This window comes from Ovis canadensis, chromosome 11, assembly GCF_042477335.2.
Source record: "Ovis canadensis isolate MfBH-ARS-UI-01 breed Bighorn chromosome 11, ARS-UI_OviCan_v2, whole genome shotgun sequence".
NCBI classification, from domain to species: Eukaryota; Metazoa; Chordata; class Mammalia; order Artiodactyla; family Bovidae; genus Ovis; species Ovis canadensis.
The window spans coordinates 33876920-33891980 of record NC_091255.1 but is presented as its reverse complement, the minus strand read 5'-3'; the positions used below and the strand labels follow the sequence as shown (position 1 = coordinate 33891980).

General features: G+C 57.1%; 1 protein-coding gene across 1 annotated transcript in view; it reads right to left on the bottom strand.

Moving 5' to 3' along the window:
- PITPNM3 (PITPNM family member 3) overlaps positions 1-13371 on the bottom strand; it is a 94085-nt gene extending 80714 nt beyond the window's left edge. Inside the window, exon 1 of the mRNA XM_069603181.1 lies at positions 13267-13371. Coding sequence (XP_069459282.1) covers positions 13267-13288 — 22 coding nt within the window. The 5' untranslated portion in view covers positions 13289-13371. The remainder of the gene's footprint in view (positions 1-13266) is intronic.
- Positions 13372-15061: the final 1690 nt, after the last annotated feature.

The following is a 15061-nucleotide window of genomic DNA, read 5'->3' as shown; positions in this document are numbered from 1 at the left end:
CTGGTGGCTCGGTGATAAAGAATCCGCCTGCCAATGCGGGAGACACACGTTCAATCCCTGGTCTGGGAAGATCCCACATTGCCATGGTACAATCGAGCCCGTGTGCCACGCCTACTGAGTCTGTGCTCTGGAGCCCAGGAACTGCAACTACTGAGCCCACGCGCCATAACTACCGAACCCCTGGGGCCCCTAAAGCCCATGCTGCGCAACAAGAGAAGCCACTGAAATGAGATGGACACGCATCGCAACTAGAGAGTAGCCCCCAATCTCCACAACTAGAGAAAAGCTCGGGCAGCAACAAAGACCCAGAGCAGCAAAATATAAAACAAATAAATAAAGTTATTTAAAAAAAAAAAAAAGGACAGATCATGTAAAGAAGTAGCCGTCACCTGGTGTTTGGAGGAAGATGTTCCCTTCATCTCTTCCTCCGGCATGCAGGGTTTTTTTTTTTTTTTAGCAAACGGCAAAGGTCATATTTCAAAAAAGGAAAACACTGATATAGACTCTTGGGAGGGCACGAGAGGAAGACTTTTCTGAAAATGTGGAGGGTCAGTGGAGACTTGAATGGTGAGAAAGAGCCAGACATCCTAAGCGCTGGTATGTACATCTCTGTGTGTGCATGCACGTTCCTGGCACACACGTGTGGCGTGGACAGGCAGAGGATGAGAGTAAGCACCTTCCTGGATGAAGGAAGTGCAGGGGCAAAGTTACCCACAAGGGGAAGAAAGAAACCCACGTGGCCGGAGCCAGTGAAAGAGGGGGAGACGGGTATAAGAAGAGGTGAGAGAGGAAATGGAGCCCGAACAGGTAGGGCTCACCTGCCTGTCATAGATGGGAGCTCAGGACAGGTGGGTTTTAAGGTTCTCACCTCTATCCAGAGTCTATCACCTGCTTACTTCCAAAAGAGTGGACCCAGATGCCCAAGAGGTTCAGAAATCTCCCAAGGGGTAGAGGGTCTCAGGTCAGGTCGCTGAAGGCCACATATGGTCTTGAGAGTCAGAGAAGGTGGGTGCCTAGATCCCAGATCAGTGAGGGCAAAGGCCCAGAAGCACAACCTCCTTGAGGTAGGTCCCTGCCCTTCACTTCTCTGCATTCTGTGTCCAGTACAGGGGCCCAGGCGGAAGAAAGCCAAGAGGTGTTTGTTAAACAAGCAAATGAACAAAAAATGACCTGCTGGTGGCTTCACAGGTATTATCTAAACTCATCCTAACCAAGTCCCATGGAGCAGGTGTCAGGAATTCCCATCTTACAGTTTAAGAAATAAAGTTCAGAGAGGTGATGTCATCCAACTGAAGTCATAAAGCTCATAAGGGATGAGGCAAGATCCGAACCCAGGTCCATCTGACTCCAGGGCCTGTGCTCAGGACCACCAGACAGGGTGTGCTCTGCAGAAGAGCTCAGGGCAGGAGCCCGGGTCTCTTCCTCGCTTCTCTCCCCCAGGCTGCAGGGTCTCCAGGGCTCAGCCTACATCCTCCAACAGACTCTTCTGTCCCACCTTCTCTGTCACACTTATTCAAAACTTTAAATCAAGGGACTTCCCTGGCAGTCCAATGGTTCCAATGTAGGGGGGGTGTGTTCGATCCCTGGTTAGGGGACTAAGATCCCACAAGCCATCCAGCACAGACCAAAAAAAAAAAACAAAAAACATTCTAAATCAGGATAAAAGAGAAAAGGGAATACCCCAATCCTTCCCTGGCAATCCAGAGAAATAAACGATCCTTCACACCCCATGGTGCACAGGTTCCCCAGCAGAGCTCAGAGAAGCGGGGTGCAGGGGGAGGGGCTGTGGAGAGCCATTCCTGCCCCTCTCCTGGTCCATCTGCCCACCCCCATCAGGCCCAGTGCAGTCTCCCTGACCTCGTTACAGGCTTGGGTCTCCCCAGCATGAGTGCAGCCAGCAGTCACCCACTTCCCCACCTTAGCCCTGGTTCCCATGGACACAGGAATTGGAAGATGGACAGACAGACAGGAGCCAACAGTGGGTGCTCTGCCCTCTACCGGGGACTCCAGAGCAGCCCTGGCCTGAAGGTCAGCGCTCCCCACCCCAGAAGGGAGACACCACCCTGCTCTCGGGAGCCCAGTCTGAGGGGAAAGAGAGTCCACAGCGAGGAAGGCCCTGGCCCAGTAAAGTGAGGGAGGTAGGAGGCATTGGCCAACTCCTCCTGGGCCAGACCTTGAACCAGATGCTACCTAGGAGGTATGAGCTCTGACAAAGCTGAATGGGCTCAATCCCTGGCCTCAGTGCCAGCCTCGGGGCCCAACCTATGTGGCCCGGCATAGGGCAAGGGACAAAGGAGGGGTGGGCAACCTGGCCCCTGGGTGAAATACATCAACCGAGCCCAGAGAGGTGTAGACAGCGCCTCCCAGAGGCAGGCAGCCTGGAGGCCTTCCTGGAGGAGGAGGCAGAACTGAGCCTTACAGGAAGTCGGGGCAGAGTTGGCCAGGCTGGGGAATGGGAGAGGTAGGAGAGACAGGGGTCAAAGCAATCTCTTAGGCAATTTCCAAGAGATGCTGGACCCAGAAATTTCTCCTCACCTGTAAGAGCGAGGGAGGGAACATGGGCGTCTGCTCTGACCGCCGTGGCCCTGCAGGGGTTCAAGTGACAATGTCCAGGCCTCCAGGGAGTCACAGCACCTCTGAGCTGGCCAAGGTAGGTGCCCGGCACTGAGCCTGCCGCCTGTGACCGTGGCCACAGCTTCTGTGCCCGGTCCTGCCTGGGGATACATCTGAAACTGAGAGCTGGCCAGCCGGCTGGATCCCGGCAACCTGCGCCTTGGAAGAAAAGGGCTCAGGCAGGGCCCTCGTCTCCAGTCTCTGCCTTCTGTGTCCACATACACTCACACGGGCACGAGAATGGCAGGTTCTACAAGCACAAGTATCTGGGTCTAACTGCTGATCATCGATGCTGCTAAATCATCAGGCTGCCCTGAGGACAGTGGGAGCCCCGTGGACACAGATATGCAGGGAGCATGCCCGCATGCTCAGTCACTTCAGTCGTGTCCAATTCTGTGTGACCCTGTAAACTGTAGCCTGCCAGGCCCCTCTGTCCGTGGATTTCTCCAGGCAAGACTACTGGAATGATTTGCCATGCCCTCCTCCAGGGAATCTTCCTGGCCCAGGGATCAAACCTATATCTCCTGCAGGTCTTGCATTGCAGGCAGATTCTTTACCGCTGAGCCACCTGGGAAGCCAGGACATGTAGAGTCCGGAGCCCAAATGTGGCCCACACAGGCACACACACACACAGACACGCACACACACAGAATCACACTTCCCGCTCCTCAGCTCTGACCTGAGGTCCCAGGGGTCCTTCTACACGCTGGATGCAGTGAGAGACACACAGAATCTGGGAAAGGCTCCTACAGACAGGCAAGGGTGCGAAGAAGGGGGACTAGGAGGGGCGGGGAGTGGGAGGGAGGGATGTGACCCACCTCCTCTCTGCCCCTCCTCCCAGAGCCCTGCCTTCCTGCCTCTCATTGTCCCCTCATGCTCCCAGTAGTGAAAAGACAGGCTCTTCTGTCCATGGAATTTTCCAGGCAAGAATACTGGAGTGGGTTGCCATTCCCTTCTCCAGCGGATCTTCACGACCCAGGGACTGAACCTGGGTCTCCTGCATTGCAGGCAGATTCTTTACCGTCAGAACCACCAGGGAAGGGCTGGTTCATATCCCAGCTCTGCCACTTCTCATGTAAGTGATCTTAATAAATGTCACTACAGCACGCTGTGCCTCAGTCTCCTCCTCTGTAAAATGGGGATTGTAACAGTCTTCCCTTAGAGCTGCTAGAATGATCACATGAATGAATATTTGAAAAAGATTTGGCATAGTGCCTGGCACTCAGACAGTGCTATAAAAGGGTTTGTTAAATAAAATAAATAAATCATGATATCCACAGGGCTTTCTTTGATCCTTTCACAGTGGACGCTCCCAAGAATGGGCCCCTCTCCTTCTCCAGCCCCTGGAACGGGAGCCCCGAGGGCAGGGCAGGAACTGCCCGCCTCACCCAGAGGCTAGAATAGCCTGAGCCCTGACACTCTTGGGGCTGCTTCTGTTGCATGGCTGGCCTCTCTCCTCTCTGCCAGTGCAGCTCCCTAGGGCTATATCTTGTCTGCCCCCCTCCCCCAGATCTTGAGCTACCTAAAGCCAGGAACTGCAATTTCTCCAAGCCCCACCACCCATCATCAGTCTGGGTTCCAGTAACACGCCACCACTGGGAAGTACCCCCACTCCACCATGCCATGTTCTTTCCCTCCAAGACTTTGCTCCTGAAGCTCCTGGTACCTGAAATACCCTCCATCCCCAGCCCCCAGCCCCCAGCTGAAAGCCTTCCTTGACCCCCACGCTAGTCTGGGCACCTGCCTCTTCTTTGTTTCGTAACATCCTCTACCTGAGCCCGTCAGAGTGCCTGTCTGTAGAATAGGTCCAGGCCTGCCTGCTACACTGGGCTGTGGGTTCCTCCAGGCAAACACCCAGTAGGTATCCTCCCCAGGCCTGTAGCCTCTCCTAGCCCAGGACCAGAGAAAGTTCTTGTTATGCTCAGCATGGCCCAGCACCAGGTAGATCTCAGGAGAGTCCTCTCTCAGGGAAGTATCCCTTAGGGAATGTCCTCAGGCCCCCTCTCTGGGTCAGGATGAACCTGACAAGATCAATCAGGGCCAACCAGCCCATGCTCAGCCTTCAAGGTGCTATGGGGCCACCCAGGGAGAAACAAGAGGCCAGGAGAAGCTGCTTCCAGAAAAAGGCATTATTGAAGGAAACCAGTGCTGGTTGGGGGTTGGTTGCTATAGAAACAGGTCCTAACTATCTCCCAAACTGCTATATGCACCACTGATGAGCTCGTGTGCTGGGCTATTTCAGGGGACATGCCAGGCACCCCAGAAGTGCCTGCATGCTGGGGTTCCCAGCACCTGAAGCCCAGATCCTGCAGGATCTGGAAGGAATACAGTCTCCAGGGCACCAAGGTAGCTCCATCAGTCCAGGGGTGGACTCAAGGATTGAGGCTGAGACTCCAGGCTGCAGAATTTTCCTCAGACTAACCACAGCCCATCCTTGACCTCAACCACAGCCTAACCTCAAGCTGCCCATAGATCAAGTCACAACCCCAATCACAGAATAACTGGGACCCCATCTCAAACAGGCCATGAAGCTGACCACAGGCCACGCCACAAACTAAGCCTTGACCCAACCGCACATTCAGCAAGGACTCAAAAAAAAAAAGCAATGCCTCTAGCCACCGACTGCGGCCTGACCCTGGCCATAAACAGCACTGGGCACCATCAGGGGCTGTAGCATACAACTTCAAGGCTATTTTTGCAGCTAACATAAATTCTGTGCAGCATTTTCCACCACTGCCAGGGGTTTGCAGGCACTTCCTACGGTCCCCAGGGCAGCCCAGTGAGGTCAGTTCAGAGGCGCTCTGATGACAAAGGGAGGAGCTCAGATGGGGCCACGCTCCCTGCCCGGGGGTGTGGGTGGGGAGGTTGGCTGGCCTGAGGGTGGGATGACAACCCCAGTCTCCCAAGCAGGACACAGTTGGCCCAACTAGTTGCTCTGGGGGGAAAAAAATGTGGTTTTCGAAGACCTGCTGGTGTCTCATAAATATGCCACTTAAATACCCATTAATTACTTTATTTAGGAGATAATTAGTGATTAATAGCTTTGGCTATCTATTGTACTTCTGTTTTGCTCTGCCAATTCGGCTCCCAACAGTTTTGAGTTATTTGGAACAATTTTTTCCAGCCCCAGATGTCCCCCTCTGTCCCACCAGACTCTTGCTCCATACGGGAGAGGTTTTCTCCTGCCTCTAACGGGAGCTTCCAGTGCACCTGCCAATTCACCACTGATGGCTCTGCCACCTGCAGGCTCCTCAGAAGGGTGGGGGAGTGGGGAGGGGAGGCCCAAAAACCAGGATAGAGGGGCCCCTTCCAATCACCCCAGGACCCGCAGTGTGGACCAGGGAACAGAGACCAGGAGGGACCCAGGCATCCAACCAGGGCATGGGGAGGCCAGATTTGGGGGTGGAGGTTGTCATAGACTCAACAAAGGATGCTGGGGGCTCCTTTAAAGCCCCCCCCCAACCTCAGTGACCTGGCCAGCTTGTCAGTAAGGTCACCAAAGGCTGCCATCAGTTTGAATGGGGGAGTGGCCCCCACCAGCCAAGGCCGAGGTGACTCCACAGGAGCCTTGGTGACCCTGCTACCCTGGGATGACTATGGCACAGGAAGGGGGGCCAAGGTGGCCTCGGCCCCACTAGGCTTTGCATCTGGTGCCAAATCACAGCACCAGGGAATTGCCAGGCGGGACCCCGCAGGTGGGGCTGTGGAATGCTCTCCACACCGCTCCAGTTTACACTGTACAAGAAGGAAGCAAAACGGCAGCAAGGGATAAACACCCCCCCCCCCTCCCGGGCAGTAATGGGAAGGCTGAAAATAGCTCTTTTTACCACAAGGGATGATTCCAGAGTCGGTCAGCTGAGACCAGCTTCACGGGAGGTGGGAAGTCGGGGGATGAGAAAGGAATGGGAGGCCAAAAGGAGCTCTGATCCAGACAGCAGTGAGCTGAACCACTCGGGAGCCGTCCAGGGAAGGCCAGAGGTGTCTGAGGGATGGATGGGTGGCCACAGCCACTCGAAACCCCCTGAAGACAGGCTCACAGAAGAGCCGCAGCCCCTGGAGCCCGAGCCCAGAGCCCGCACACCTAGACGCATCCCCGAGGAGGTCAAGAGCGCAGGAGTGACGTGCTCTGCAAACACTGAGCCAAGCAAACACAGCATCAGCGGCAGACGGCGCGGAAGAGGCCTCTCGGATCCACCAGAACTCGGTGCCCCTCCCAAACACAGAGCCCGACGTGTTTCTATTTTTGCTTTCAACCCTTGTTTAGCATCCCCGGCTAACAGACGGCCACTTCCCTCCCTCCAGAATAACAGGTCATCTGGGAAGGGGGAACACCTCCTCCCTGGCCTCCCCAGCCCTAGGTCTGCAAATTAACAGGCTGACAATCCAAAAGGAAGACGGTACTCCAGACAAGCACACACACCATGCCTCTGCCAGGATACCTGGAGAGAAGAGCTTAATGCCCCTGAACTCTGGTTTCCAGAGACGGATTCATTAGCACCTGCCCCCCCCCACCAGCCCCCCACCTGCGGGGCCCCTGGCAGCCCCACAGCCACAAAACCTTCCCTGAAGGTCCTGAATTCACCCCACGGACAGGTCACAGCCCAAGCCCCTGCAGCCCCTCCCCTAGTCTCCAACCGAGCCCTGATGTGGCCACACCTGCATTCAGCCTGGCCCCAGTTTGAGCCGTGGTCCCACCCACAACTGAACCTCATAAAACGCCACCCTGGCGAGAGCCTGGAGGAGGCAGGGTCAGGGCTCCACTACAGGCACCCAGTTCCCACCCCAAAGCCTCTGCCAGGCAGGGGGCACCCCACACGTGTACCCCCATGGGGGCTGTGCAGGCCTCCGCAGGCAGGCAGACGTGGGGCCCTGGGGGTGGCATTTACCTCCTGCGTGACTCACTAAGGCGCCCATTCGTTTGCAAAAGGGGTGCCGGGTAGCATTTTCCTTCTCTTCAGAAAACAAGAATTTTAAAAGAAGGAGTATAAAGAGGTTTGAGGGAGTGGGTGGGGAGCTCAGATCCTATTTGATTTCCAAACTCATTTGTTATGCATTCTCTCCTCCCCACTCCCACCCCCAGCCCTTTCCCTGGGGGCCCTGGCCACCCTCTTCCACAAAGCTCCTAGCTGCAGATGTGGTGGTAGGCTGGGGTCCTGGGACCCCCAGGAGGCAGGTGCTCTCCAAATGCCTATCCTCAGTTCCCCATCTGTCCTCCCATCCCCACCAGCCTCTGGGAGGGTCCCCATGAGGAGGGAGATGGGAGGAGCGGAGGGCCGAAAGGCACAGTAAAGCCATGGGGAGAGAGGCTGAGGAGGAAGAGAGCAGTGTTTGAGCTAGAGCAAACTCAGAGCTGTCCTGTCCCCCCCGACTCTTTCCTTCTCATTCCCCTTTTACAGGTGAGAAAACTGAGGCCCAGAGGGGCAGTTCAAGAGCAACCAGTGACAGGGCCAGGTCTATTCTTTGTCACACAGTCAAATTCCAAGGAATGCTGAATCCAAGAGAAGAGACCTAAGTTCTAATTCCAGCTCTGCCTCTAACTTCATGTGTGACCCTGGAATCAGATACTTAACCATTCTGGGCCTCAGTTTTCTCATCCATGAAATGGGAATGACATCAGCCCTACTTCAAAGAGACGTTGGCATGTTGTCGGATAGGAAAGCATGTTGACTGCTACCCAAAATGAGCCAGATTGTTCCTGGAATGCTAATCACTGACCCTCTCCCAGCCTGGAATCCCAGGGAATTTCTAGGAGGCACCCAGATCAAAAAGAAGCCCCCAGTCCTCAAGTCCTCACTGGTCTTGGGAGTTCACACCCTCTGTTCTTGAAGACACCAGAGCTCAGAGAAAAACCTTTTGCCTTTCTGGCCTTGGTCTCCCACCTGTATAATTAACTGGTAGGACCGGAAGATCTCCAAGACTCTTCTAGTGACGAACTGTTACAGTCCACTAAGATATATATGAGAAAGCATCACACATTCTGGCCAGTCTGACACAGACAGGGCCCCAGAGAAGGGGGTCTAGCCATGTGTCCAGACTTTGTGTGCCACCACTGGACTCCCAAACACCAGCCAAGACCGCCACCAGGGTTTATGGGCCCAGGATCATGTGCTTGCTGTGGGACTGTTTTACGAACTGTGCTGTGTTGACTCACCGCCCCACACCTCATCACAGGCAGGGCTAAGAGGCACCAAAGGGTCTCAAGCTGAAGCCTGCTGGGGCCTGCCAGGTTGACTGCTATGACAGGTAACTGCAGAAGAACCAGAGACAGGCCCAAGCTCTAGCGCGTCTATGACTGCACAGAAGGCCGCTAAGGCTTCCTGGAGGCAGAGCTTTAGAAGGGCTTTGAGTTGGGGCGCTGGTGTCTGATTTGGCCCTAGCCATCTCCTTAGGGGCTTCCCAGGTGGCCTTAGTGTTAAAGAACCCACCTGCCAAAGCAGGAGACGTAAGAGAAATGGGATCGATCCCTGGGTGGGGAAGATCCCCTGGAGTAGAAAATGGCACCCCACTCCAGTATTCTTGCCTGGAGAATCGCACTGACAGTGGAGCCTGGAGGGCTACAGTCCATGGGGTTGCAGAGAGCCGGACATGACTGAAGTGACTGAGCGTGTGCTCATGGCTCCCTAGGAACCTCAAAGCTGTGTTTGCCATCACCACATAGAATCATGAGGCCCTTCGGCAGATACACAGCAAAGCCATTCTGGTACCCCAGGCTTGGGAGTTTCTGAGTCGTGCCTCAAATCTGGCTCTTCCTCAAAGTCCTGAGAATCTCAGAGCTGGTCCCTTTCCCAAGCTCCAAAACATTCTGTCCTCTGAGGGATCCGGCCACTTCCCTCACCCTCGTCTCCCCCGCCATAAACACCACCTGGGGACTACGAAGCAGAGGCCCAGGAGGAGGTCTGACTTTGGGATGGTGAGAGGGCAGCTGACCCAGCAGAACCAGGTTCAAACCAAATCTCTGGAGACACAGGTTCTGAGCCCAATTCTGCCACCACCTTTTTCCACTGGGCCCCCCTCCCCAGGGCTCAGTGTCAGCTCCTGGCAAATGCTTTGAACATAAGTTTCTGAAGGCGTGCCCCCAGCTCTGCTCCTAAAGGATCAGTATTTTACTGACTCAAATTACTGGGTTTGATACACTCCAGCCTGCTGGCTCCTCCCCAACACCTGGGAGCAAATAAACTGGTTCCTCCAGCCTGGAAGAGGGCCCAGCCCTATAGCCCCCTCCCAGCCTCTCCAGACAGCGGCTCTGGCCCAGCCAGAGAGGTTCAAAAACCGTCCTGGCTTCTGCCTCGGCTCCCGCCAAGGCAGGGCCTTCCACTTGTCCTGCCCCCGGGGTTGACCTGCCTGCCAACCTGCTGAGGCCAGAGGGGCATAGGGAGGAAGGGAGGGGCCCGGTGGCTGGCAGGAACCAGCGCAAACCCTTCCCTACTGAGCCCTGCCCGGCTGGCCTCTCTCTCTGCCCTCCTAGGAGGGATCTGTCAAAACACCCAAACCTTATGTGTCCCTCCCATCTTCCACATTCTCCAGAGTTTCTCGCAGCCCTCTGCACCCCTCCAGGAACCTCCTCCCCACCCACCCCCTCTACAGGCACATTTTTCCCATTCCCAAGACTAGGAGGTCTTATCTGCACCTTTCTGTCCAAATTCTGCCACCCTTTAAAGGCCCAGCTTCTAGAGGAATTCAGCCTTCACTGTTTCAAGCCCCCATTGGCCTCCTCCCTGTCGGCAACACACTTGAGGCCTGCCACCCAGATAGCTCTGTATTGTAAGAGGTCATTTCCCAGACCCTCCCCACTATCCCCCTCTCCTCCCTCCTACAGACTTTCATCCCATAGGTAGTATCTCTCCTCCTTTGTCCAGTAGATCGAGCGCTCCCTCAGGCCAAGACCAAGGGCTCTCCTTGCCTAGCCTTTTCTGTCAAGACTGGACACAGGGCACCATAACCATCCTGGTCTGTGTGACTGAAACCTTCCCATTTGGGATCCACCCCCTGCCATTTATCCAATCCTTTCTAAGACTTGATTACATTTTCTCTTGTACCTGGGTTCTCCTGACAACATGGCAGCTCCTTTCACTGCCTCCTTTCAGCTCCTGTGTGACTCTGTTGACACAGCCATGGCTGGTTGCTTAGGGTGTGCACTGCACAAGTCTGGGCTGCTCTCACAGGACTACAATGCAATGACCTTGGAGTCAGGCACTAGGGCGGCTCTGAGACCCAAACCTCTATCTCTAGTCAATGGTCCCCTTGGCCAGATTTAGACAGAACACCTCATAGGCCACAGAGCAGACTCTCATTCACAGGCCAGATTCTCACAGCCTTCACCCTTCCTCAGTTCTAATGTCACCCCCAGGGTGAAGGCCTGATCATTTCTGTCAGTCTGTCCATCCACAGTAGATGGTCCTGAATAGCCACCCCTGTCTGTGTCACATCCCCTCCTTGGGTCTCAGTTTCTCTAGCTGTAAAGAGAAGGACCTGGGCCCCTGTCGCCAAGGACTCCCTCTGTTGTAAAGCTCCCCAGTCCATCCTCACAGACTTCGATCTCCATGCACACATTACTGCCTGCTGTCTTCAAGTCAACAAGCTTAGAAGGCTTAGGAAGAGAAGGGACTTTTACAAAATGCAAAGGAGCCTGGAAGAACTCAGAAGAGGAGGAGTAATCCGATCTTGCTAGGGTCGATCCCAAAGGCTCCTTGGGGTGGCAGCTGAGCGTGGGAGGGAGAAGCTTGGGCTGTTGGACCCATGGAGGAGAAAGGCGGGGAGGGGGGGTCCATGCTGCCCTGAAGGAAAGGGCCAAGCATGAAATTGCAGCAGGAAAGACAAGATGTTAGAATAGCACGAGGCACCGATGCTCAGGGCAGAGCAGTTCTTCACCTGTCACAGGAACAAATTCCCACGGACTCTTGGTCTAGAGACCAAACGACACACGGACCAAGGTGGAAGGGCTGGAACCTCTGAGGGTAACATTGGAGAAAATCCATCGTTAGAAGTCCTTACAGTCTGGCCCGACATCCAGGCTCTGCCCAGACCCTCTGGGCCACCTGGATGGAGGTATTTCTTTGAGTTTCGGTTTGCAGATGTTTTCAAAAGGGAAGAGTAACACTTCCTGCCTCCCGGGATGGTGGTGCACATTGCCTGGTGCCTAGTAAAAGCAGCAATTGTTAACTGCTGTTGTGTTGACGGTGTTCGGGTAGGTGAAGTGTGCAAGGGGCATGCATGAACTTGCACACGCATGCACACAAGGAGCGAGGACAGTGTGGGGGACACACACCTGCCATGTGCTCTTGTGTGAGGAATGGGGGTGGGCAAGGACCCAAGGAGACCGCCTTTTCCAGCCCCATGGGTGTCATCTCCTGGTGCCTCCCTTTGGAGAGGAAAAGGGAGGGAAGTGAGAAAGGGAGTGTTTAGATGTGTTCCTCACTGGCTGTGTCGCACACAACCAGCCCCACCCAGACAGGACTCCAGGGGACAGAACAGGAGTATATTCTCAGGCACCCAAAGCACACACCCAGCATATGTATAGGAGCATCGGGACCTGGTCCAGGATCAGGGCAGCATCCAAGGGGTGGCAGTGGCTTTACACACACACAGCCCAGCAGAATCCACTCCAAGTGTGTGCAGAAGTGAACTCACACTCATTCCATCTCTGCCACCACTGACGGAGAGAGGGTGGGGTTCGTGCCAAACCATTGCTGAGTCCAAGGGGGTGCCATGGCACCTGCCAACGTCACAGGCTGGGTGTGAGTGCACAGGAGATTTACACATGCCAGCCTCGAAAGCCGGCCCTGCTGCGACCAGGCTTGCTGCCACCCTCGTTGCAGCGCCCTCTCAAGTCACCCTCGGGCCCAGAGAGTGCGAACAGGGGCAGCGTCTGGTCCACCTCCTCATCCCAGTGCCCAGCTCTGGGCCTGGCACAAAGCAGATGTTGGTGAATGAACGTCTGGCCGAATGAATGAAGAAATGACTAACGCCCACTCCCTCACACCCCGGACCACACGGCCTGGGTCTGGGGGAGGGCAGAGCCCTGGGGACCGCAGAAGAGCACCCCCCCACCCTTCAGACTTCGGGCCCCGAGGCTCTGCTTCCCAGGGTCCGGGAGGGGGAGGGGGCGGGACGGCTCACAAGCCGGTGTGGAGCGGAGCACCTCCTTCCCCAGAAGAAATCTGGGTCTCCTGCCTGAGCTGGGGGCGGGGAGGCGGGGGTAGTTGGTTGTCGCGCCCTGGATAGCGAGAGCGGCAGGACAAGGGGGCGCGTCCTGGTTGGCGCTGGGGTTGGGGCGGGGGGCGTGGGATAGAGCGGCAGCCGCGGGACCTCGCCTTCGTTCCCCGCGCCCGGGTCTGCCCAGGGTCTCGGGAGGGTGGCGATTGTTCCCCTCCGCCGGGCCGGGCAGGGGCGCCGCGGACCTAGCCCTTTCCAGAGGGGCGGTGGCGAGGGGACGCGGTGTCCCACGAGGTGACCGGGGGCGCAGGAAGGACGCGGGGCGCGCGGAGCCCCCTCTCCACGCTCCCAGGGGGCCGGCCGCGCAGCCGCCCGCTCGGCCCGCCCAGAACCTCCGCCCACCTGCGCCGGGGGCTCACCTGGACCGGCGGCCCCCCCACCTCGAGCCGCGCGAGTCCCTCCCCCCGCTGGCGGCCCGGCCCTCCCGGCGCCCGCCCTCACCTGCACGGCCCGCCTTGGCCATGGCCCGGGCGGCGGGCTCCGGCGGCGCTGCGCGCGCTCCTCGCGGCTCCCAGCCCAGTCCCGGCCGCCCAGCCGCCTCCGGCCGCGAGCGGACTCCGAGCGCCGCGCCCCGCGCCCCCGCCCCGCTCGCCGCGGCCGCCGCCACCGCAGCCGCCGCCGCCTCGCCGCTCCCTCCCGCTCCCTTAAAGGCGCCGAGCGGCGGCCGCGCCGGCCCCCCCGCGCTGCCGGGGAGGGCCTGACGGAGGAAGGCGCCCAACGCCGCCCCCGCGGGCCCGCACTCCCGCCCGGGGCCGCGGCCGCCGCTCCAACACGCTCCGCTCCGAGCCCCGGACGGGCGCGGAGACGCGGAGACACTGCGGTCCGGGCGGAGATGGGCACGCGGACCTGGAGTCGGGGGCGAGAGCCACGGACACTGGGCACTAGAGACACCTCTGGGGCCGAAACCCCGACGGGAGAGGGGGAGAGAAATTCGGAGCAGACTCGCTTCCCTGGCACCTGGAGAGTGACGGAGAGCAGAGAGGAGAGACAGGAAGAAGGGACCTGGGGAGGGCTCCCGGGAAGCCAAGAGGGAGGTGGCTCCAGGGATCGAAGGCGAGATGGACCCTCCATCAGCCCCCAGTCCATGGAATCGTTTTCTAGGATCCAGAACCTGGGTGTAAACTAGCCTCAGAGGGGAAGGGATTTCTGTGCCCTTAGCTCTAAAAGAAGGTGTAAAAACACATGCAGAGCCCCCCTGGGATTCCAGGCTGGAGCAGTTTGGGGAGGCCAGGAGCCTAGCGGTGAGCAATAGCCCACTTTCGCTTCCCAAACCTAGGGGGCAGACATCCTGGTGAACAGGCCTAGCAGAGGCTAGGAAGGTTGGTGTTGTGGCTTCTGCCTGGTGGTGGCCAGGGATTCACGGTCCAGCCCCAAAAGGGGATGAGAGAAGGCCAGTTGTCTCACTGGCACTTGGGGGGGTAGCCAGATGGGAGGCTCAGGGGAGAGAGCAGTCTTATCCCTAGCCCAGGGCTGGGCCAGATCCATGGGCCCAACAGATGGCTGACCAGGCTCTGGCAGCTCCCAACACCCCCATAGCCGGCTGCCTGGCTGTCTGCTGCTGGAGAGGGCTAGTGGGTATCTGTTCTCAGGTGACTTTTCAACCTCCCCCAAGCTAAGCTCCCTTGGGAAGATGCTCTCTGCTTCCTTCCGAGGAACTGGAAAGGGCTAAAACCCACTTGCAACCTGTAGCCAAGCTCCCCACCCACCCTGTCGCACTCCGGCTGTTCAGGGAAAAGAATAATTCCATGCTCAGGCTAGCCACGGTCCCAGCTCCAGGGTCCCATTAACCCGTCTATAGAAACAGGGCACGCATGGGGCTAAACGGGTCCTCAGTGGGCATTTGGCCCAGCACTGACTCCCTCACTCTGGGACTTTGTCTCCATCCACAGGATCCCCCTCAAGTGGCCCTTCGGCTGCTGGTTTATTGCATCCAAGGACCAGGAGCTCAGTATCTCAAACAAGAGTTTTTCCATCTTTGGACACTGCTGATCGTGGGAATGTTTCCCCTTGTTTTAGCTGAACTCTGCACACTGTATGACCCCACCCTCAGTGGGTCCTTCTGGGACCTCACTCAACCAAACCAAGGACAATCTGTCCAAATCCCCTAGTGTGGCTTCACCGAGAAGGACCAACCAGGCTGATTTGCCAGAGACCCCTGGTTTTAGCACTGAAAGTCACATATCCCAAGAAGTCTCTCAGACCCCAGAGTGCTGGTTCTTGGAACCAGACAGCAGTG